At 49.1% G+C, this 20,413-nt stretch overlaps 10 protein-coding genes across 10 annotated transcripts; 4 read left to right on the top strand and 6 right to left on the bottom strand.

The window, feature by feature from the left end:
• Window positions 1–580: 580 nt before the first annotated feature.
• LAJ45_01087 (uncharacterized protein) lies at window positions 581–2,131 on the top strand (the record flags this gene model as incomplete). The annotated part of the gene is made up of 1 exon (XM_046110685.1): window positions 581–2,131. One exon carries the CDS (start codon window positions 581–583, stop codon window positions 2,129–2,131), a length of 1,551 nt encoding a protein of 516 aa, XP_045975863.1.
• Window positions 2,132–3,847: 1,716 nt separating this feature from the next.
• LAJ45_01086 (uncharacterized protein) lies at window positions 3,848–4,484 on the top strand (the record flags this gene model as incomplete). Its single annotated transcript, XM_046110684.1, has 2 exons — window positions 3,848–4,073; window positions 4,192–4,484. The coding sequence occupies 2 exons, from the start codon at window positions 3,848–3,850 to the stop codon at window positions 4,482–4,484; spliced, it is 519 nt and encodes a 172-aa protein (XP_045975862.1).
• A 1,048-nt stretch (window positions 4,485–5,532) lies between these two features.
• LAJ45_01085 (uncharacterized protein) lies at window positions 5,533–5,988 on the bottom strand (the record flags this gene model as incomplete). Its single annotated transcript, XM_046110683.1, has 1 exon — window positions 5,533–5,988. The coding sequence occupies one exon, from the start codon at window positions 5,986–5,988 to the stop codon at window positions 5,533–5,535; it is 456 nt and encodes a 151-aa protein (XP_045975861.1).
• Window positions 5,989–7,997: 2,009 nt separating this feature from the next.
• Window positions 7,998–8,429, bottom strand: LAJ45_01084 (uncharacterized protein; the record flags this gene model as incomplete). The annotated part of the gene is made up of 1 exon (XM_046110682.1): window positions 7,998–8,429. The coding sequence occupies one exon, from the start codon at window positions 8,427–8,429 to the stop codon at window positions 7,998–8,000; it is 432 nt and encodes a 143-aa protein (XP_045975860.1).
• Window positions 8,430–8,636: 207 nt separating this feature from the next.
• Window positions 8,637–9,068, bottom strand: LAJ45_01083 (uncharacterized protein; the record flags this gene model as incomplete). Its single annotated transcript, XM_046110681.1, has 1 exon — window positions 8,637–9,068. The coding sequence occupies one exon, from the start codon at window positions 9,066–9,068 to the stop codon at window positions 8,637–8,639; it is 432 nt and encodes a 143-aa protein (XP_045975859.1).
• An 841-nt stretch (window positions 9,069–9,909) lies between these two features.
• LAJ45_01082 (uncharacterized protein) lies at window positions 9,910–10,358 on the bottom strand (the record flags this gene model as incomplete). Its single annotated transcript, XM_046110680.1, has 2 exons — window positions 9,910–10,263; window positions 10,338–10,358. The coding sequence occupies 2 exons, from the start codon at window positions 10,356–10,358 to the stop codon at window positions 9,910–9,912; spliced, it is 375 nt and encodes a 124-aa protein (XP_045975858.1).
• A 364-nt stretch (window positions 10,359–10,722) lies between these two features.
• LAJ45_01081 (uncharacterized protein) lies at window positions 10,723–11,127 on the bottom strand (the record flags this gene model as incomplete). The annotated part of the gene is made up of 1 exon (XM_046110679.1): window positions 10,723–11,127. The coding sequence occupies one exon, from the start codon at window positions 11,125–11,127 to the stop codon at window positions 10,723–10,725; it is 405 nt and encodes a 134-aa protein (XP_045975857.1).
• Window positions 11,128–11,862: 735 nt separating this feature from the next.
• On the bottom strand, window positions 11,863–12,438 carry LAJ45_01080 (uncharacterized protein; the record flags this gene model as incomplete). Its single annotated transcript, XM_046110678.1, has 1 exon — window positions 11,863–12,438. The coding sequence occupies one exon, from the start codon at window positions 12,436–12,438 to the stop codon at window positions 11,863–11,865; it is 576 nt and encodes a 191-aa protein (XP_045975856.1).
• Window positions 12,439–14,862: 2,424 nt separating this feature from the next.
• LAJ45_01079 (uncharacterized protein) lies at window positions 14,863–15,447 on the top strand (the record flags this gene model as incomplete). The annotated part of the gene is made up of 1 exon (XM_046110677.1): window positions 14,863–15,447. The coding sequence occupies one exon, from the start codon at window positions 14,863–14,865 to the stop codon at window positions 15,445–15,447; it is 585 nt and encodes a 194-aa protein (XP_045975855.1).
• Window positions 15,448–17,580: 2,133 nt separating this feature from the next.
• On the top strand, window positions 17,581–18,932 carry LAJ45_01078 (uncharacterized protein; the record flags this gene model as incomplete). The annotated part of the gene is made up of 2 exons (XM_046110676.1): window positions 17,581–17,832; window positions 17,889–18,932. The coding sequence occupies 2 exons, from the start codon at window positions 17,581–17,583 to the stop codon at window positions 18,930–18,932; spliced, it is 1,296 nt and encodes a 431-aa protein (XP_045975854.1).
• Window positions 18,933–20,413: the final 1,481 nt, after the last annotated feature.

Genomic DNA, 20,413 nt, shown 5'->3' with positions numbered 1-20,413 from the left:
CTTTAATGGGGGTTAGAACGATCCACGAGTAGTCTATATTCTCGATTAAACCAAAACAAACCTCAGAGTCTTGCCCACAACGAGAGAGGACGGATGTTGGGCAATTCGTATGACCCCTTCTTACATCGACGCTGTACGTACAGACAACTCACTCCTTCATGTCAAAGTGATAATTCGAATTAACGGACTCTGTGGACGATCAATGCGGGATCAAACTTAATGTCAACATGTCCTAGGGTTTCTGACAGGAAACGGCGTAGTCGTGATAATTTCGGTGGCATTCCCAAACATCAGCAGCCCATTTGCCTGTTCCTTCTTTTCCTGTTGTTCCAAGCCCAGAGCCCGTAGGCAGCGCCAATTTAACGATCCATCAGTGCAAAAGCCTTTTCCACTGCCACAATGCTGTTAGTGAAAAGTTATCTTACCCCGCTGAGACCCCAAACAGGTTGCAATTCCCCGACCTTTAAGTAGCGCTGCCTTCCCACCCTTTCTGTCCTATCAACCGACACTCCATTTTCTCCCATTACAACATAAAAATCACCGCCCGCTGGACGGTTACACAACCTCTGTAGCCGCAAAAATGGCCCCTGTTCGCACTAGGAAAAAGGGAAGCAAACCCCTGTATTCCTCCCCCTACAAGCGGAACATTGGCGTCATTCTCCGCCAGCGCCCTATTTTACCTTCTCTCAAGCCTTTCGTCCCCGCTCTTCTTACCATCCCCGCCGTCTCCGCCGCTGGGAAAGTGGGAATCCCACTCGAGAAATTCTTAGCATCCTTCTCTATCTCCTCTGTAGAGAAAATTCGCATCCCGTCAGCGGAGAAAACCCCCACCCCGTCCACCGAGAAAGATAGAACCTCGCCGCAAAGACTCGTCGCAACTGCTCCCACATCTGCACACAAATACAAATACGTCCCCGCCGAAATCAGCCCCACCACCGAAAAGGGCACACCCCAGCCGCAAGAAACCCCAACCTCGGCCTCCAGTGTCGTCGCCATCAGCAGTCCGCCGGCGGCCGCCAACGAGGCCATAACGACCTGCATTGCTGCTCGTGTTGGCCGCAAGCCCGTTGCCGCTCAATACACATTCAACGAGTCACCCGCTCTTTTTTCTCGCGGCTGGGGCAGAGCCAGGAAGAATGTTGGCGGGCCCATCCCCTTCAAGCTCTGTCAACGCCCTCCGGACAATGGTGGCATGCGGTTGCGCGAGGATCCGGTGAAGCTGAAGGGAACGTTGTTTAATGGCGGCATGTTTGCAGGTTTCTTGAAGGAGAGTGCTGAAAGAGAGAAAGGAAATGAAACAAGGGAGAGTGATCAAAGGGGTAGTCCAATGAGGCTGGATTCACCGATGAAGGATGAGGCACCGATGAAGGAGGACTCACCAATGACGGTGTATTCACCAATGAAATTGGATATGACAATGCAAGTCGATATGCCAGTGCATATCGATGTATCAGTGCATGAGATTTTCAACGCTCCGCTTGACAGTCCTAAATCACCATACGTCAAGCCTAAATTACCACAACTTTTCCAAAAACTCATACCTACTCTCACCGCAGACCAGAGTGGATCAAAGATGAGCAACGTCAACAGCAAACTCTCCCCCGCGGACGCCAACCATGAAGAGGAATCTGACGATGGGGAAGACTTCAACCAAATATCGCGCATGGACGCTCACACCCACGTCGGCCAGATGCCCTGGATCGCCAACCACACCTACGTCACGACCGCCACGCGCGGCGTTGTCCCCGTCAGCAGCCACGTCCCCTCGCTCCTCGCCGCCATTGAGCGTGGCAAGGGCCTGCTTGATCTCGAGAAGCCTCTACCAGTTCCCCAGGGTGCTGGCTGTACTGCGACTCCAAACTGCCGCCAAAGCCTAGCCTACAATGCTGTTGTCGAGTTCCTCACGCCGAAGGCTGAGACTAAGGATGCCACGCCAATGATCGAGAAGAAAGATGAGTTCGCGGCCTCGCCCGCGTTCAACTTGACGCAGAGGAGTGTCACGGAGAGGAGACTTGGGCCGATTAAAGGGGCTGTGCAGGAGTTGGGTGAGAGGAGTAGGGTTAGAGTGGTGACTGCGGCAGACTGGGTGAATGTGGTGGAGAGGTATGGGGTTAAGATGAGGAGGTTGTAAAGGGTTTAATGTGCTGAGCTGCTGGTAGTTAATCCAGCGGGGTACACAGGCGAATACGAGGCAATATAGGGTATAGCGTAGGAATATAATCCGTTGTTCTCTTGAAATATGTTGCTTGCAGGTGTTTTGTTGGTAATGATTGATGTGATATGTAAATATACCCTTCTGAGGTACTGGCAGATAGGTGGATGTTCTCTTGTGTTATACCTGCGGATATGTGATCTACTGTGGTCCGGTTCAATCTTATCAGTGCCATACACCTAAGACGTCTAATCAGATAATACCATGTTCAATCTTATAGGGTAGCTATGAATCCCAGGCAGTAGCACGGATAGGCTGCCGCTTCGCATCGGAGAGCATTTCAGCGATAGAACCAATTCACATTGCCACACCGGGTTCTTCCATATCATTTAACCCGAATAGATCATGAGGAAAGACCACCGGTTACTGTTTGGACGGATCATAAGTAGATGAGGACCCATCCAACGCGTATTTTATATTTATTGGTGGCGAGTGATAGTGACTGGTATCTAAAAGTGATAGGTATCGAAAGATGTGCTTCCCAAAACACATTACCCTCTATGACCATCTGTCGGTATTCGTATTATACCTGCCATGTTTATCACTGCATCATGTTCATAAAATGAAAATCTGAAGGGGAATTAAAGGAGGAAAGCATGAAGAACGAGTGGCAGAAGGATACTCTCTCAGAGCCTTTTTGCCTGTGAGTTTTGAACGGGTGACGTAGACCGTTTGGCATCAACCCAGACAAATCCGGTTAGGCATTCCCGGGAATCCGTCAACCTGGCGGGTTTCTGTATGTGGAATTCTTTCCTCAAGGCACAGGGGCAGCTTGTCTTCTAAAGGTGGCCAAATCCCTACGATTACACTTTTTCTTATGGCTTACTCACTGTCTTTATTCTCTAAATACTAGCTTCGATATCCCACGGAAGCATGTGTTTCTTTTCTTTCCCGGGAATGTAATGAAGGTCGATTTTTCTTGGTATTAACCAAGATGATTCGGCTGTTTTAAGCTCTGGTACCTAATCTTCGCCAGCATTGAAACTCATGTCTACCCATACGCGTCCATTCCGGTTTCATTTCATATCTAATAGTCGCATCGCACCCCCAGGAACTCATGTTCCAATTCACGAGATCACCATACTATTCAAAAGGTCATCACTAGCGCAGAGCGTTGATATCCAACGGACCTATTAGATCGCAGCATCTCAACCCAGAATTTACTACACCACACCCTCTCGCATAACATCCACCTACCTATACTCGTAGCGTTGTAGGACTAAACCTTAATGCTCGACCTTAACACATGGACTCATAGAAATGCCCGGGAATAGTCACCTGGCACCCTCATGGATGGCTGCTCTTGTACGATACTGAAGCCCAGAGGCCGGGGCTTCATATACGGCCTCCTTCCCAGGGCTTTGGAGAATTCTCTTCTCTTCACCTTAACACTCCTTTCACCGTTTTTCGTTGGAATACCATCTTCGTCCTGCCGGCCACCAGAGTTGTTCACGAAACTCTGCTTACTCGCCGTCACTCATACCCGCTGATATCTACACGATTTCTATTCTCCCATATCAGCGACTACTTACTATGGCCTCAAAGACAGAACTTGTGGCGCTCAGACGACGCATGAATAGGTCCGTAGCCCGGGTTCTGAATCTCCTCAGATCAAAAGATCTACAACCCACCACCATGCCTCTAAGCAGCTTCGAAGCGCGCATCGGTGCTCCGATGAAGGATCCGCTCGCCATAGAAAACAAGGACCCCGTTCCCGGGCCAAAGAAGCCACCCCCACCACCCCCAAACACCCCAACTGGGGACTCCAACAAGGCACCCCTAGAGGCGTTCGACGAGGCAGAGGCCATCCTCTCCAAGAAGCTCCAAGAGGCAAGTGAGATGGAGCTCTCTTACCGCTCCGGTGCGTCTTCCCCGACGCTACCTACATTTCTGGATCGTCTCCGGAGAGCCTGCGCGGAAGCCCACCTCCAACTCCGCCGCCCAGCCCCCCGCCCTCGCCCCGCGGGGCCGCTGGGTAGTTAAAGCCCCCCCGGAAATCCCTCCTGAACTGGAGGAGATCTTGGCAGACCCGAACCTTGAGGAAACGGAGACTGTCCGTGTTGTGGTGACGAGGCCGTTGGCGGGATGGCTCCTTGTCCCGACGCCGCCCCCGACTCCGTACCAGCCTTACGGGTATGATGGTGAGACTATGGTCTCGTACGGCGTTTTTGCCATCAGGTGGGGGTTTGTGGATTTGTGGTTCATTGGGGAGAGTGCGGGGGAGGATGTCGAGGTGGAGTACACGTTTGGTAGTGCCAGGCGTGAGGTCTAGGGCTCCTTGTTGAGGTTTGGCGTTTCGTCTTTGTTGGTTTAGCCTCTGGATTTGTGGAGTTTGGGTTTTCGGTTTTCTTCCTGTTTGTGGGTTTTTCGGTGGTGTTCGGTGTTTCCTTTTTCCTTTTGAGCGCGGGTTCCTGCGGGGTTTTTCGGTGATTTCTTCTGAGTTTCGGTTATTCTTTTGTCGGCCTCGGCCATTCAGAGGGAGTAATAGTTTCTATTTTTCCTCTTTCTCGGGGATGTCCCCGTTGGATGTTTCCTATTTCCTTTAGCAGTGTGTTATTTGGGTCTTTTCCGGGTATCGTCATTTCCTTTAGTTTCATTTTCCTTGTACCGTAATTTAAGGAGGAGGTTATTCCCTATTTCTCTGTTCCTGTTTGAGTAGTTTCTTTTCATATATGTCTCAGTATAACCTTTTTGCGGTTTCTGCTTTCTCTGGGTGTAACGGGCTTCCTCTTTCCGGTTCGTTTTTATGCGTGGTGTTAGGCACCTTCGATACTTTGTTTGTTTAACTTCAATTCATTTTTAACCAGAACGAGTTCTGCAGAGACGTGACATCGTGCGGAAATGATGTGTTCGGTTTACATACACCACAGTACCTCACGGCAATGTGCATATAGTTTCATGTATTATGACTAGAGAGATGAGAGCTCCCTAACTAACCTAATCTCATAACCGCTTTTTCTTGGATCTAAGGACAACCTCTCTATTTCTCCAGCACCTCCTCTGACGCTAACTAACCATCGAGCCCAGTATTCACTCTTTCCGGAGGTCTACACAGAGAACTTAGAATTGCCAGTGATCACAATGAATTCAACACCTTCACGCTATGGTGTCCCTCGGTATCAGTTAAAATCAGGCATTCAATTTCGAGGTGTTGGTTTGATGTATATATTCTGTACGAATTAATGAGCTTAATTAATAATGTTGCAGGTACACCATAAGAAAACAAAAGAATAAACGAGCGCAAATCAACGATTCCCTAAACCTTCACAGAGTCCCCCGCCCCCCCTTCCTCCCAACCGGCGTCCCGTCGTCTTCCATTCTCATGACCCCACCCCCTCACTCCACCAACGCCTACTGTCCATCCCACCCCTCTTCACTCCACCCCCCATCTCCACCCCCCTCTCCCGATAAATCATCAACAGCCTCCGCTTCGTCACCTCTATCTCTGCCAGCCACACTAACACATCTGGTGTGATTGACATTGTGAGCGCCTCATTCACAGTCTGCACCACAGGCGCCGGACACTCCCCCTGGTAGGCACGTAGGATCTCAAACGCCTTGTGAACGACCTCTCTGCTGCCGACGCTCTTGCGCGCAATCGCGAGGGCCTTGTGGTACTCCTGTAGGAGCCTGTGAAGGGTGTCGTGGTGGTGGAGGGTGCTTCTCTCGGTGATGTAGGCACCGCCGAGGAGGGTGTACCAGTCGTCGTGGATTTGGGTGATGAGGGAGGTGTGGGGTGCGACTTTTCGGTACAGGGCTGGGGAGGAGTCAGTCATTACTTCCAAGATTATGATAACGGTAACTGGAGAGTTTAGATACTCGAATCTGGGGTTCTCGGTACTTGCGGAGGCCTGCTTTGCAGCTGGAGGGATTGAGGTCTGTGCTCATTCTGCGTTAGGGGCCTCTTTCTTTTATCGACCAACGCTATACCGCGAGGAACTCAGCACAAGGGCGAGATGGGTTACCGGTGGAGGATAGAATGAGCGCTGGGTTCGGATTTGGGGAGTCAAGAAGAACGGTATAGGGCACTTTGTTCTAGGGTTTGTGAGTCACGTCATTGAAATAGGGCAAAGGCCTCAATGGGCCAGCCCGGGCTGAAAAACAGCGTCGGCCTGGCCCGGCCCATGCTATCAAAATGACGGCCTGGCCCAAACTAAATAGCCCGGGCTTCCGTGAACAGAGGTGTTCGTGGGGAAGAACTGGGTGTTCGTCCATGGGAACTCATCAACCTCTGTTAAATTTACTGTGTTTGTTGGCTGCAAATAGAATATATGGAATATGCTACAGCTCTCTCTGTGGTTTATGGTAAGAAATGTAGAGATGTCTTCGAACTCTCCTTTAAATAACTCAAATTGTATGGAAACCCGACGGCCCGGGCTTACCTATTTAGCCCGGGCCAAAAATTGACCTCCGCCTGGCCCGGCCCATCGAACAAAACCTATGGCCCGGCCTTGCCCGTCAGGAAACAGGCAGGGCCGCCCGTCCCAACTCACGACCCATTGAAGCCATTGAAACAGGGTGAGGAGTGATACTCCCGTCGCTGTTTTTCTTTTTAAAGGCCAGATCAGTGCAGATATAATTAATCTGCAGAAGTAGTCCAGACTCTGACCGGAATGCTGGTAAAACGCAATAAATACTTGGCCTGTTTCAGGGTGCGGTTCTCTCATTAGGATGATACTCTTTCATTCCAAAAGAGACGATAATCAACGTTATGATTCACAATAGGTTCAATTCTCATTATGGACAGAGACTGGATGGAACATATTCTTTTTATTTCTCTTGATACCCCCCCCTCCCCCTTTTTCCAAATCGAATCATTATAACGCCCTCTATATGTCGATGAAAAATAAAATAGAGGAAACTCAGGTATTCCAGACAGCTAATTAAAATTATGCTCAACAGACATCAAACATCCAACGCTCATCCTCTTTCCCCTCTTAGACAACACTCATCTATCATGTTTTCAAAATACAACAGTTCTCCAGGCCCCGAGACACTTCCATCTCTCGCTCCTTATAGACCATAAGGAGTACATGTCTCCTAACCTCGATCTCGGCATCTATCAATTGATCCTCCGCATTTATGGTATCGTTAATCAATCTGGCGCACCGCATTCGGCGGTCCGGGGGCTGGTTCGAGTCATGTCTAATCTCAACAGCTTTCCTGAATTCGTCCTCCCCTAGTGCGATATTCTCTGCTGTGTCGTTTGCTAGGTAATAGATGAATATTCGGACGTGTAGCTCCGATAAATGTTTCAGATCAGCGTGTTCCTTCATTATTTCCCAGTGAAGCATGTTGTGAAACGTACGTTCTATCTCGTCGACTACATTGGACAGTTTCTCCACCTTTTGACCTGAGAGTCGACACATCGTATTCTTGGAAGTGCAGCCCGTCATCCCGGCTTTTCGGGCGCTTATCCTTCGTTTTATAATCAATACTCCGTGATTAGAAATGTTTGTCAATGCTCACTAAAAGACAATAATGATTTGCTTTGATATGAGTCTAGTGAGGGATTTAGACTAAAAAGAATGGTATTTATTCCCAGTTGACAGGCTACATATTGATAGAATTACCCACAACCCTCAGTCACGTAACTCGGGTGTGCATTACGCTAACTAGTAGGTTTCCAGATCTCTAGACAATTCTAATTTCCGGTCTGTGTAGTTCCTTAAAAGAATGCTTTCTAAAGTCCGCTTCCGCCCGAGGAGAGACTTTGCAACCCTTTTAGAAAGGCAAATCGCCTTTGGAGCAGACCAGCGCTAAGCAGAATCCCCCCTAGGATGAACTAGTAGTTTTCCAGACTCTTCCGCATTTCGAGTTTCCGCTCCGCATAGATCATGAGGAGAACTTGTTTTCTCATGCGCGCTTCAGCCTCAATGCAATGCTTCACAAGAAATTTCGAGCGATCAAGTGACCTTATAGCAGCTCGACGTCGAGCTGGTGTCTCCATTGGATTATTTCTGATTGCAACAGCCTCCAGACGTCCAGCCTCATTAAGACCTCCTTCTTCGCTAAACCGCTCAATACATGTCTGGTATTGGTTTCTGTACATTTGTAGCCCTCGCAGCATATGAACAATCCAGTACTCTTCAAGATCCCACTCAAGCATACTGTCAAAGGTACGTTGTACCTGCTCAACCATTTCGGACCATTTTTCGACTTTACGTGTATCTGGAGGAGGGTTCGGCTGTGCATTAATCTGGCTGGAAGCTGTCATCTTGAATGTCTCAGAGTGAGGGATTGAAGATTCTTGAATATAGAAGGTGTTTTCTAGTGCTAGGACTGTGTGGATAAAACAGTACTGAGATGAATAGGCTTACGGAGCAGCAAGTACCTCCAAGGTTTATTTATTTGCAAGTACAGGGTTAAATACATATAGAAATGATAAGAATCCCCAATCAAGCCAATCACATGCAGCAATGCACTAGTAGTTTTCCAGGCCTCGACGCACTTCTAATTCCCGCTCCGCATAGATCATTCGGAGAATATGTTTTCGCATTTCCACCTCAGCTTCAATGATTAACCCTTCAAGAAACTTCGAGTAGTCTAGTGCCCTCGCAGCCTCGTTACGCCGAGCTAGGGTCTCCCTAGGATCATCTCTGATTTCAAGATTCTCCAAACGTTCAGCTTCATAAAGGCCATTCCTGTTGAACCGTTCGATTTCTGTCTGATAATCTCTTCCGTAGCTTTGCAGCGTTTGTAGCCTACTATCAGCCCAGTACTCTTCGACGTTCCAGTTAAGCATATAGTCAAAGGTACGTTCTACCTGCTCAACCATTTGGGACCATTTCTCGACCTTACGTGTAGCAGGACGGGGAGAGTTTGGCTTTATAGTAACCTGGGTGGAAAAGGTCATCTTGGGTGTTAAGAGTGCTAGATTGATGTTCCAGAGTCGTTGCTGGAGCTGAGGCTGATCTTTCATGTAGCAATACAGAGGAATATGAACATAGCCCAGGAAGTACCTACACAAGATATTTATTTAACACAAATATAGGGTTAAGTACATATAGAAATGATAGCTGTCCCTGATCAAGTTGATCACATGTACCAAGGTACTAGTGGTTTTCCAAACTTCGGCGCGCTTCTGATATATCCGCTGCCTATAGATCTATCGGAGAATCTGGTTCTCAAGTACATCTCACCGTTAAACGCATATTTCTCAAGATCTTTCGAGTCTTTAAGAGACTTCTTAGGGGACCGGCGTCGAGCTGGTGGCTCCCCCGGGGATTATTTCTAATTCCAACTATCTCCAGAAGTCTAGCTTCATCAAGTCCTTCCTCATTAAACCGCTGAACATCTTCCTGATAAAGTAATAAGTTAGCTCGGACCATTTCCAGCCCATGCAAAGTCCACATATCTTCGTTAACCCAACCAAAGTATATTGTCAGAGGTACGTTCTACCAGCAAAAGCGTATCTATGCATAGTGTATAATTGCTTATCCTGTCCCGCTACAGTTCATTAGATCCCCCTGTAAATCATTCTTAAATTTCACCTTCTCGTCGCTAATCTCGAGGTAAATTGCAACCGGATGATAATTCAAGAATAGGGACTTCACTCCTCTAATATTACTAAAATTGCTGTATCCCGAAGAACTGATAATGAAACATTAATAATGTGGAGTACCTCTAGATATCCCTGCTATTGATTGTAGAATCTTCATTTCGCCCTCCGTTCTTGGACCACCCTCCGGCCTCCACTAATGGTCCACCAAGTGTGTACACCCAACTGCATAACATTTCAGGTTTCTTATCATTTGTCTCTGCCTATCTGCATAGATCATGAAGAGGATATGTTTCCTAAGCTTTATTTCCCATTGTATCATCTGAATCTCATCCAACTTCCACCGGTACCAGTCCCTAACGCTCCATTTATCGCTAACAGTACGCCAATCGGCACCGTGCTCAATCTTGCCGTGTTCCTCGTTCCAATGTGAGTTGGCCATCCTGAGGATTTCGTAATACATTTCGTGGAGGAAGTGCAGGTGCCTGTAATGGGACTCGGTCCTCCACTCTTGGTCGTACTCCCAGTCCATCCAATCCTTCCACGGGCACTACATGAAGTTCGTTAGTTTGATATATCGCTTAACTTTGATTATTATTTGGGCAGTGTGCCTGAGGTACATACCAGCTTAGAGGAGCCGACCATTCCCGTGAGTTATATTTGTGAAGAATCAGAGGTTTGATGGGTTTTATTTCCTTGATTCAATGTGTTAATCTTATCAGTTTATAGTGTGGGGTAAGCGTTTTTATAGGCCGCCGGAAGTTCGCTGCTTAAATCCTCCGATACCCCAAGGCGGAGGAGATGCTTTATGGCTCAATATAGAGCCCTACCCAGGTCCAGGGGCCATAGAAGGTAAATAGCCACTGCCCACATACATCCCCACTTGAAATCACACCCACACAGATATGCCTAGGTTAACCGCGATTGATTCAATTGTATTTGCCAGGATCAAAACTTCATTTGCATTCTCCAAACTGTCCACATTTTATACCACTCCGAACACGTGCACTCAAACCCTATCTCTGACTCTACGGGCCATACCCTCTACAGCATCAACATACACCCCACCCTCCTCCATATCACCATCCTGCACCCCCGTATCCTCATAACTTGCGTACCCTAGCCCAACCCCGCCCTGCGCAATTTCATCTTGCTCAACCTGCCATAGATGCTCCACCCCGAGCTCACGGATATGCGAGTTCAGGCGGTTAATCTCCATATTGAGATCTCTAATCATCTTCACGACTTCCCAGTCTGCGTCGGTAAAGTTTTCACACTCCTTCCGTGGCGTCACCAGGACGTGTAGCTTGTCTTCAGTGGTCTTGAGCTGGTCCCGGAGGTGTTGCAGGTTGTGGCCCGAGGTGGGGGTGCCGTCGATGTGGTCGGCGTTGCCAGTTGTTGCTTGTGTACACATTTGTGCTAATGGGAAAGTTATTTTTCGCTATAATAGGTATTCGGAAAATGCTTGTGTGTTTAAACTTTCTGAAAGTATAAGCATCTTCATAGCTTAAATGCACCCATAGTGCAATAAACAAATTTAAAGGTGCGAAGGTCTGATAAATTGTGATAGGGTAGACACTTTCTAGTTTCGAAGATCGACGATTGCAGGTGCCTGATGAATAGAATCATATTACAACATCAAAAGCATGAGTGCCTTATGCATTTCTAGCGTTGATACCGCGACCCGGAGGCGAGGCCAAATTCGCCATCGCCATCGCTTAGGCGTTTGAGCATAACATAGTAGGTCATCCATAAATTCCTAGGCGCCAGTTGGATTCACGTTATAGATGTCTCCCATATGTCGGGATAACCAATCCTCTTGGCGCATAGCGTATCACTCGAGCTCGCGTAAATCATGGCTGATCACTCGATTTGTCATCGGCTGATAGACTATCACTCGATCGATGATCCTTGACAATATGTCACTCAAGGTTTGAGGAAATCTCATGGTGGGATTTCTTTCTCACGATATCGCTGTTAAACTCTTACAGGAAGGTAATAGCTGGCTACTGTCCTATTTCGACCTCATAACTAAGTTTAGGAGGTCTTCCAAGTAAAGACCTCCGGTCAACTGGACTAAACCGTTTTTGGCATTGGGATGGACGCGTGTTGTTCTATTCCAAAGAAGCTTTATTTAGCTACCGGATAACTAGTCACGAGGCACCCTCACACCGAAACCACTACTTTCCCTTATAAAAAGCTCCCACACCTTCTCCACCACCTCCCACTCATGAAACAACAGGTCATTCCACATCAGCACATACATATGCGTTACCCCCTCCAGCACTTCCTTCAACGGCCCAAACCCTCTCCTTATATCATTCCAAAATGTTAAAAACGCGTCTCTCACCTCGGCGTAAAACTGCCGCGGTTGTAATTTTACAACAGAGTTTCCCGTCCACCCGACGAGATGCGCCAGCCTCCATAGCAGCGACAGCAGCTCGGTGACGCGGCGGCGGAATGGAAGGATCTTGTAGGCCGCAAAGGGCGCTTTGCTGACCACCTGGTAGGATTGGAGCAGCGTGCATTGAATGTAGAGGAGGTCATCGAAGAGGCGCAGCGGGCCGGAGAAGAGCTCGAACTCGCCGATGAGACTGTAGACGCGGAGGTCGATGTGGTATAAGAGGCCGTGGAGTTCATCGATGAGATTCCCGCTGAGGATCTCATCTAGGGTTACGGGCGTCTCGCGCTGGAAGGCGGGGGGGATGACTGTGCTTTTGGCCATTGCTTAAGAGGGATTGAGAGAAATTTTGAGTTCGAACTTTGGGAAGATAGGGGTATATCAGTTTTAGATATCTGATCTTACCAGTTGGTCCGTGGATGAAATGCTTGCTCCCCCTCGTCCACCCTTAACCTAGATCTTTGACTGAAGGAACTGTGATTTATTCTATATTTCCTTGACCGTAGTTTCCTTCTGCGATAAGATCGACAGTCCAGTGAGCATTCTAAGAGATTAGCGCACAATATATATAGTAGTTGGAACGTCATGGAAGAAACTACTGCTTTTGGTTTGGCGTCGCCGCTAATGATAGAGGAGATAATATAGAATTCATTGATGAGACAACTAGATTCTCAAGGAAATGTCCTGGCCTCCATCACTTGAATAGAAGTTTTCGGAGCTTATCCATTTAACTGGTGAGAAATCGCTTGTGTCAAGCTCACGAAGGGGTGAGCATGAAGCCGTAACCCCAACCCTACTACCGTGTGCAACAGGACAGACAACCCCTCCAACCGAAACACTCTCAACCGACAACAACATCGACACTGAACGAAAGACGGTCATCACAAAAGGTCCCCCACCTGAATAGCGCAAGTTTCCTAGCCTGTCATCTCTACGCACACCGCCTAAAGCTAGCCCTTCGAAAATTACATATAGGGAAAGGAAATCATCGTGGGAGACTACCTTCAACTTACCGAATATGTGAAATCTGGTGACTATCGACGCTGTCTGTTGCTGCCGCATCGCAGACGAAAATCGTTTTACTTGACGGCTGTAACGTCTCGCGGTCGCCGTATTCTCGTTCAACCCCCGAAAAAAGGAAATAGGGCAAAACATACAGCACCGACAACCACCAGCAGCAGCAACAACGACACGAAAACACACACCCAACCACATCAACGGCCCCCCAAGGCTGCTTTACCCACCTTCCCTCACCTCACACCCGGCGCAACACAAGGTAAGCAAACCCCCAACCCCCTTCCCTCCCGATACCAACCTCTGGCTCTGCGGGCCTTGCAGCCACCCATCCAGCCCTCATCGCCGCACGGCACGGTCGATCCTCTAGCACGCCCGCTACTTAGTGGGCAGGCGTACATGCCGCTCTAATCGCAGGTGGCCATCTCGCCCACCTGTTTGACATTGGGGAGTGGGTTGGTATTGGCTTTTTGAATATTGTACTAATTTTGTATACTGTTTGCAGGTTCTGAAATATTGAGTTCGTCAAAATTACGTTCCGGAGGCAGGGAGCGCTCGGTGTTGCAGTTTCCAGAGCGAACAAAGTCTGTTCGGCGGTTCGGTTGGGCATGAGAGATACCGGGGAGGACAAAAGACAAAGGGCCTTCCCAGGTATCACGAGGCGGGCCCTGCCCTCGCCATCTTCTCACTCGGTTCTTCTACGCCACCGCTCGTTACCCCCGGAAATCATGTGAAGGAAGTACGGTAAGACAACGCCGGCGATGTATACATGTAATTCTATAGTATCAGATATAAAAAGTTTACCCTCCCGGTATATGAAAATACCGCTTCTATATTGGCGGGCAGAGAGGAAGAAAAGAATCCTTATTTCCGCATTCATGACAATGTCCCAGATTACACACCCGCAAATAAGTGTTGTTCAAGCACGTCACAATTAATTCCTGCAAATACCGAAGGGAGTCTCTGGACAGAATGAAACCTACAAGCTAAAAGAAAAGTGCACGAAAAATCATAGTTTTATACATGAAAGCACATTCGTATCCACTGTACGCAAAAAGAAGAAAAGGTAGCATTCATGGTCCAGCCATAAATACTACCCCCACCCCCGGGTTGAACCCTGGACCTTCTGCAATCAAAGGCAAGGCACAACCTCACGGTGTCCGTCCAGGGGGCGAGTTACCAATTAAGCCACTCGCCCATGAATGCTTTTCGCCCGGAGTGTGTTTTTAATGCTGAGGAGGGCCAAGGATGGAGGGCGAGAGGGCTAACCCGATTAGGCGTTACCTAGGTGTCATAAGTTGTCACTCGTAGCTCAGTAAAGTTGGCTTCTTGGTGGAAGTCAGGTGTTTGTGCGATCATAAAGCTTCTCTCGTTACAATGCTCGTCACCTACAAAGTCATGGTGAAGGTTCCCGTCTTGAGTCTTGACTCACTCTACCGGCCTACCACCCAGGCTGGTCATCATCTACGTTCAGAAAGGCTCATTGGTCCTCGCCATCCAATCTAATGCTTTGCGCACCCGTAGAATTGACACTATGATATAAAGTTATCGTATATAGGTGTTCTTGCTAAATCACACACTGATAACAGACAAGTAGATATAACCAGCCAAACACCCCGACCACTCTCCCAACACCTATCTTTCTAGTCGAAAATTAAACTAACCACGTGTCTTCAACACGAAGCCCCTACAAAGTCCACAATACCAAACCAACAACCCATAACCCCATCCAGAATGAAAATGCCCGCCTCCCTCATCCCCCTCACGCTCCACGCCTTCGCTATTTCCCACATCACAACCCGCCTTACCAGCCTCACCACGAAACTTCAAGATGCGTCCAGGCTGGTAACTTACTACAGCAGCCTCCCGCGCCGCTCCATCCCCCTCCCCACGCTCATCAGCATCTCCCGCGCCCTCCGCAACACCCAGCTGTCCCTCGGGCTGCACATCCTCGTCGATGACCTCCTCGAAAAGCTCTTGGTGCCTGACATCTTTAGTGCCGCGCAGCTTGCGCACCATCGTGTCGTGGTGCGGGACTACGAAACGGCGCTCGAGGGCATGAACCAAGTGCGAGATGCGTTGGTGGACCTGGCGGAGAGGGAAATTGGGGCGGTGGACGAAAAGGTTGTGGGTGACCCGGTGGACGTCGGGATGGGTACCCATGTGTTGAGTACGGCCTTGTATTGCGAGGAGAGGGAGGAGGATCAGGCGGATGTGGTGATGGGGTGGATGTGGGAGGCGAGGAAACTGTTCCTGGAGACCTTTGGGGCAGCAGAGGGACGGGGAGGTGTCGTTGTCGCATCTCTCGACATTGTGTGAAGAGTTATTTTGGGACTGTCGCCTGCCGAGTCGGGCAAGCTGGTTGGAGGTTAAACAGAAGCCGGGGTCGCCTTGCACCCAAGATGAAGAGATCTCCGTAATTATTCCTGAGGTGATGGTATAGCTCCTTTTATTATGCGTATGAACGCAGTATGATTGTTTTGCAGTTTCGTTTCCTTGAAGCACACTTTTGAGTGCTCTCTATTTCCAAGTGTTTAATGCCGTTTTTTTTATGGCTTGTGGAAGTTAAAGGTCAGATTTAATGGTAGGAGTTTGTGCTCACAGCCTTAAGTTAGGCTCAATCTCAATGAATTCATGATTTAGAAACACAGGTTCTCTCCGAATTAAAAATCGTAACGATAACCCTGGTTCTGTGATAAAGACCCTTATTCTTTAACTCGTGTGTAGATCAGGAGGGAATACCTGTCCATTCGAATACATAATCCAGCATGCCCCAAAGTCTTTTGCGGATAGATGTCGATAGTGTGGCGCCGGTATGAAAGGCCAGTCTCCACCTCTAATTCCCCCGCCCAACGAAGAGCAGCTCGGACACGACCTGGGCGCTTTACACTCCCGGATATCACCAAAAGTAGCGAGAGATTCCTATTATTCAATTTTGATTCCATACCTGGCGCCCCTCTGCGCTCACTCACCGATGATGAAAACAACCGATCTGGCCTGGTAGGCATCGATGTGATAGTCTGGAAAGTCGTCTTAAGGTGCCGGAGGTGGACACTCGGTAGGGGGTAAATGACCACCGAGCTAAATCCTGCAGACCAAGAGAGTTGAATGGATGCTTCTGATGAATTTCTTTGTTGATTTGATGCGATAAAAGCTGAATTGCATTTATTCCCAAATTCGTCCAAACTCTTGTGGTGTGAAGTTGAGAGTTTAGCCTAGGCGCTTGTAGCAGAGCCGCACCCTGCACACTAACTCGATGCGGGTTCAACAACCTATGGCGGGGCCGCTCACCACCTCTCATGCAACATCTTGTTACCACCAACGTCGCCTCATCACCAACATCGACAACCTTTGTACAGCACAGCCCGTGTACACCTGCCGAAACTGGAGATCCAGCTGCTCTATTCGGGTCGTCAAAGCAGAGGGATCATACCAAGCAAAGATTTTACTTTCTCAATCATTATTTGATCGATAATTTTATCTTCACCTTTAACCCAAGCTCAAGAATCTTGTGGTTCTTACGGCTTTTGCTATCACGATCTTCGCTACCCTATGGCCGGCAATGAGATCGAAGGTAAGTTTACTGCGCATGCCCTCATGCACTGCGTTCCCAAATATCCCCACTCGGGAGGCTACGTCAATAGAGAGCTAATAGATCTATCTAGCCTTCAAGGGATCGAATAAAACACTCGTCTTCCTCCCTCGTTTGTAACCTCGAATTTACAAACGATGCCTGCACCATTTCACTGCATTTCAGAGGTGGAAATTGCAAGGTTAAACGTCTATACATCCTACAGGTAACTCCACACTGGGATAAAATGATATTGCATATATCCCAGTGCCAATAGCTACAGGTCCTTAGAATCAGGTTCCCTACCATCCTAGCACCGGAGGCGGTGAACTTGGCAACCACGATCTGCGGTTCCACCACATCTTATCGGTCTACAGCGTTGTGGGACCAGCCTATCGTCAACGTCGCACTTAAGATATTCAAGGTTAAGTTTATCCCTATGTACCGGACTGGCAATTGTGTATATTTTGCATATGCCACATCTTCGATATGAGTTGAGGCACGAGGCTCATAGAATGTCCTTGTAGATGCCTGGGGGAGGGGTCTTTCATTCTAGAACAGCTAGAATACTCATACCGTCGCATGTTCAGGTCTGACCCTGATCATATTGATTGGTTCGCTACCTCAATATGGCGGTGGAGTAGTTTTCGACCAATCAGGATTCGCGAATTCTGGCGTTTGAAGTGATACAAACTGTTATTTGGAGCCCTCGCTCGATGCAACGCGCCGTATTCCCTTTTTTTCTTCTTTTTTTTTCCACAGTGTTCCGGATCCGCTACGGGCCTATAAAACACTGCAGGTCCCCCATCACTACTGAGAAGTACCTCTCAATCACTCTTCCACCTTCATTCCTCTCTACAAACATATTTCTCAAGCTCACCATGCCAGACCAACCCTACACATCGGACCTCCGGAGGCGCATAGCCGAGCGCGTCACCGGGTTCGTCCCCCCACGCCAGATATTCACCTCTCCCCGCCGGCGCATACCTCCTGAGCCTGTTCCTATTCCTACAACCCTCCGTCCCCCTGGGCCCAACCGTTATGACCAAGACTCGGAGCGATCTCAAGCCAGGTTGCAAGGCTCGCAAAATTCCGGGAGCCCGCCAAGTCGTGGTAACTCTCCACCACCTGATGTATTCGTTATTGATCTTACAATGTCTTCGGACGAAGAGTTCAACCCTGTCCCAAGGCTCCTGCTTCGAGTCCTGCAGACCAATCGACGCTCGCTACACCCTCTCGTGGCGGGACCAAAAGGGCTGCTGGACAATCCCCTGAGCTTGCTTCCGAGCGGGGTAGGAAAGCAGGCCGTGGAGCTCGCCTCGTGAGATTCGCTGATGACGAGGACGAATCCCCGCGCCCTCCTGGCCGGCGAAGAAGCAAAGCAAATCTGGAAACTTATGTCATGAGGTTCGCTATTGACGAAGGGCAGCGGTCTAACACCCCGCCACCTGCGCCCGTGCGCCCGTCCCGCGGCAGGGGACCACGAGGATCGATCAGCCGTGGTTCGCTATCCATGCCGGGGCGACGGGGACGACCAGCTACTCTCGGTCTTTTTGAGACACCTCCGGTGTTCCAGTCGTTGAAAATTAAAGATTATGATGTCTTTCAGGACTCAGATAATGAGTCGCTTCATTCCCCTACTGCAGGGAAGAAACCGCGCTTAGCACCCGCGGTTCTGAGGGGTAGCCGTGGCCGAAGGTCAACTACGGGAGGGAGGACAAAGACTCTTGTGCCGGCAAGTACTCGGGGAGGGAAGAATAAAGACGCCCAAGAGCTCCTTGGATGGGATAATGAGGAGCTTCAGGATCACCCCGTCTTAAAGCCCGAGACTCCACCACCCGCCAGTCCGGCCACATCCGAACAGCAAGATGAAATTACGGATGCAGCTTCTGTGACATCTGATGAAGGATATATCAGTCCCCTCAGGGGACTAGACGCGGTAGTCGCACTCGCACGGGCGCAAGCACATAACGCGATTGAGAGAGCTACCTATACGGAGCAGCAGAAAGCGTTGGACTCGCTGCGTGATGCTAGGGAGCGGCGAATGGAGGAGTTTAATAAGCTGGCCAAGCGGCAGGCAAAGAAACGGCTTGAGCTCCGGGGAAATAGAGCGATTGATGGAGCAGCGCCGACCAGCGCGGATGGTGGGAAGCCAGACCTGGTATGGGTGAAGGGGAGGCCATATATGAGGTCCCCCCCGCCCGCTGAGAAGGATCCCAAGGGCAGCAGGTAGGTTTGGTGGGAACTTGTGGGGCGTTCGTTTGAGCGGGTAGTTTTAGGGTATGGGGTGTATGACGGGGGTGTGAGGTAGCGGGTTCCAATTCTTGCCTAGTTGGGCTTCAGCACCGCAGCCGGGCGCTATTTTTTTCTTCGTACTTTTTTGTTTATGGACCACATGCGTATGATTATTCTTACCACAATGTTCAACCTTTTCCTGTAATGTACGTAGCTAATGAGATTTTCACTCATTCCTAATGAAAGCTATCATGATAAAACATCACTAGAATATCACCAGCGTGCTAAATCTTAACTAATTCTAGATTCGTGGTATCCAAACATCCTTGCGGTGGTTGCTGGTAGGCATGGAAGTGGGACTACGCGAGTGATATATTATGATTAAACCGAGTGATAATCTATGCTCCGCCTCCGGCACTTCATGGGTTATCACTCGGGATTAATAACATCCGAATATCCCCAGCTGAGCACTGAAAGGTATCGATTCGAGTGTATCTTGTCCTCCTACAGAGCATTACCACTGAATGAATACATAGTACCCTCGCAATATCCGGACAAAGAATAGCTTCTATGGTAGTGGATGAAGGCCGCTCAAGCCAACTCCTCGCAATAGAAAGAATGCTTTCACAGATAGTAAATGCTGGATAGTCTCATTAAAGTCTGGTGTAAGGGCAAGCAAGATGAAAAGAAACATAAATAGTCTTCAAATTTCCTTCATTCGTGTGGTAATAAAAATAATCCTCAGCATAGATTAATCTAACACTCCAATAACCCGTAGATTTATATGACCTGAATGACAATATGTCTAACCGCACAAACTATGAAGCTGATGATAGGCGGAGGCGTGCTCTTACCCCGTCCGTCCGAGATCGCTACTACGACCGCTGTTCTGCCTCACCCCCAGCCCCGGGACGAACTACATATCACGAACGGGACTCGGTGTCTAGGGAATCTACGCCTAGGGTAACTGCGCCACAGTCGCGTGGGGGCACGCTGGGGGAGCCTGTTGTCTGGGTTATGGCGCCGACTTGGTAGTGGCTTAACAGTATCACTCCCGAGGCGCGGGAGCGTGAGGAGGAGGACTTCCTGAGACGTATGTAGTCCTGTCGCTCTTAGGATGTCTAATATGGGTGTTTTCGGGTTTCTCGACAGCTGATTGGTCGAGAGCGAGGGACCCTAGCCCACATGGCAACCAACCCACGCCATGAATTGGAAGAGGGGGCCGAAGGCCCCCATTGAAGCCCCCAGAGTTTAGGTGGAGATGGATGGAGGTGGAAAGAGGTCGCCCGTTGACGCTTCCCGCATAATTAATTCAACTCGCGGTCGCGAGTGCGATGGACCCCCTAGTTGTTATGTGTGATATGATCATGTGTGTAGTGTCTGATACCTTCCTGGAGTCTGTTCAGAACCGAGACGCGCAGCGGGCGTTTGCAGACGGAAGAGCAGCGCTTGGGCGGATCAGTGCCCATGTAAGTGCCC

Source organism: Morchella importuna (assembly GCF_003444635.1).
Source record: "Morchella importuna strain M04M26 chromosome Unknown Morimp01GS002, whole genome shotgun sequence".
Classification (NCBI taxonomy): Eukaryota; Fungi; Ascomycota; class Pezizomycetes; order Pezizales; family Morchellaceae; genus Morchella; species Morchella importuna.
This window is presented reverse-complemented; position numbering and strand designations above follow the sequence as displayed.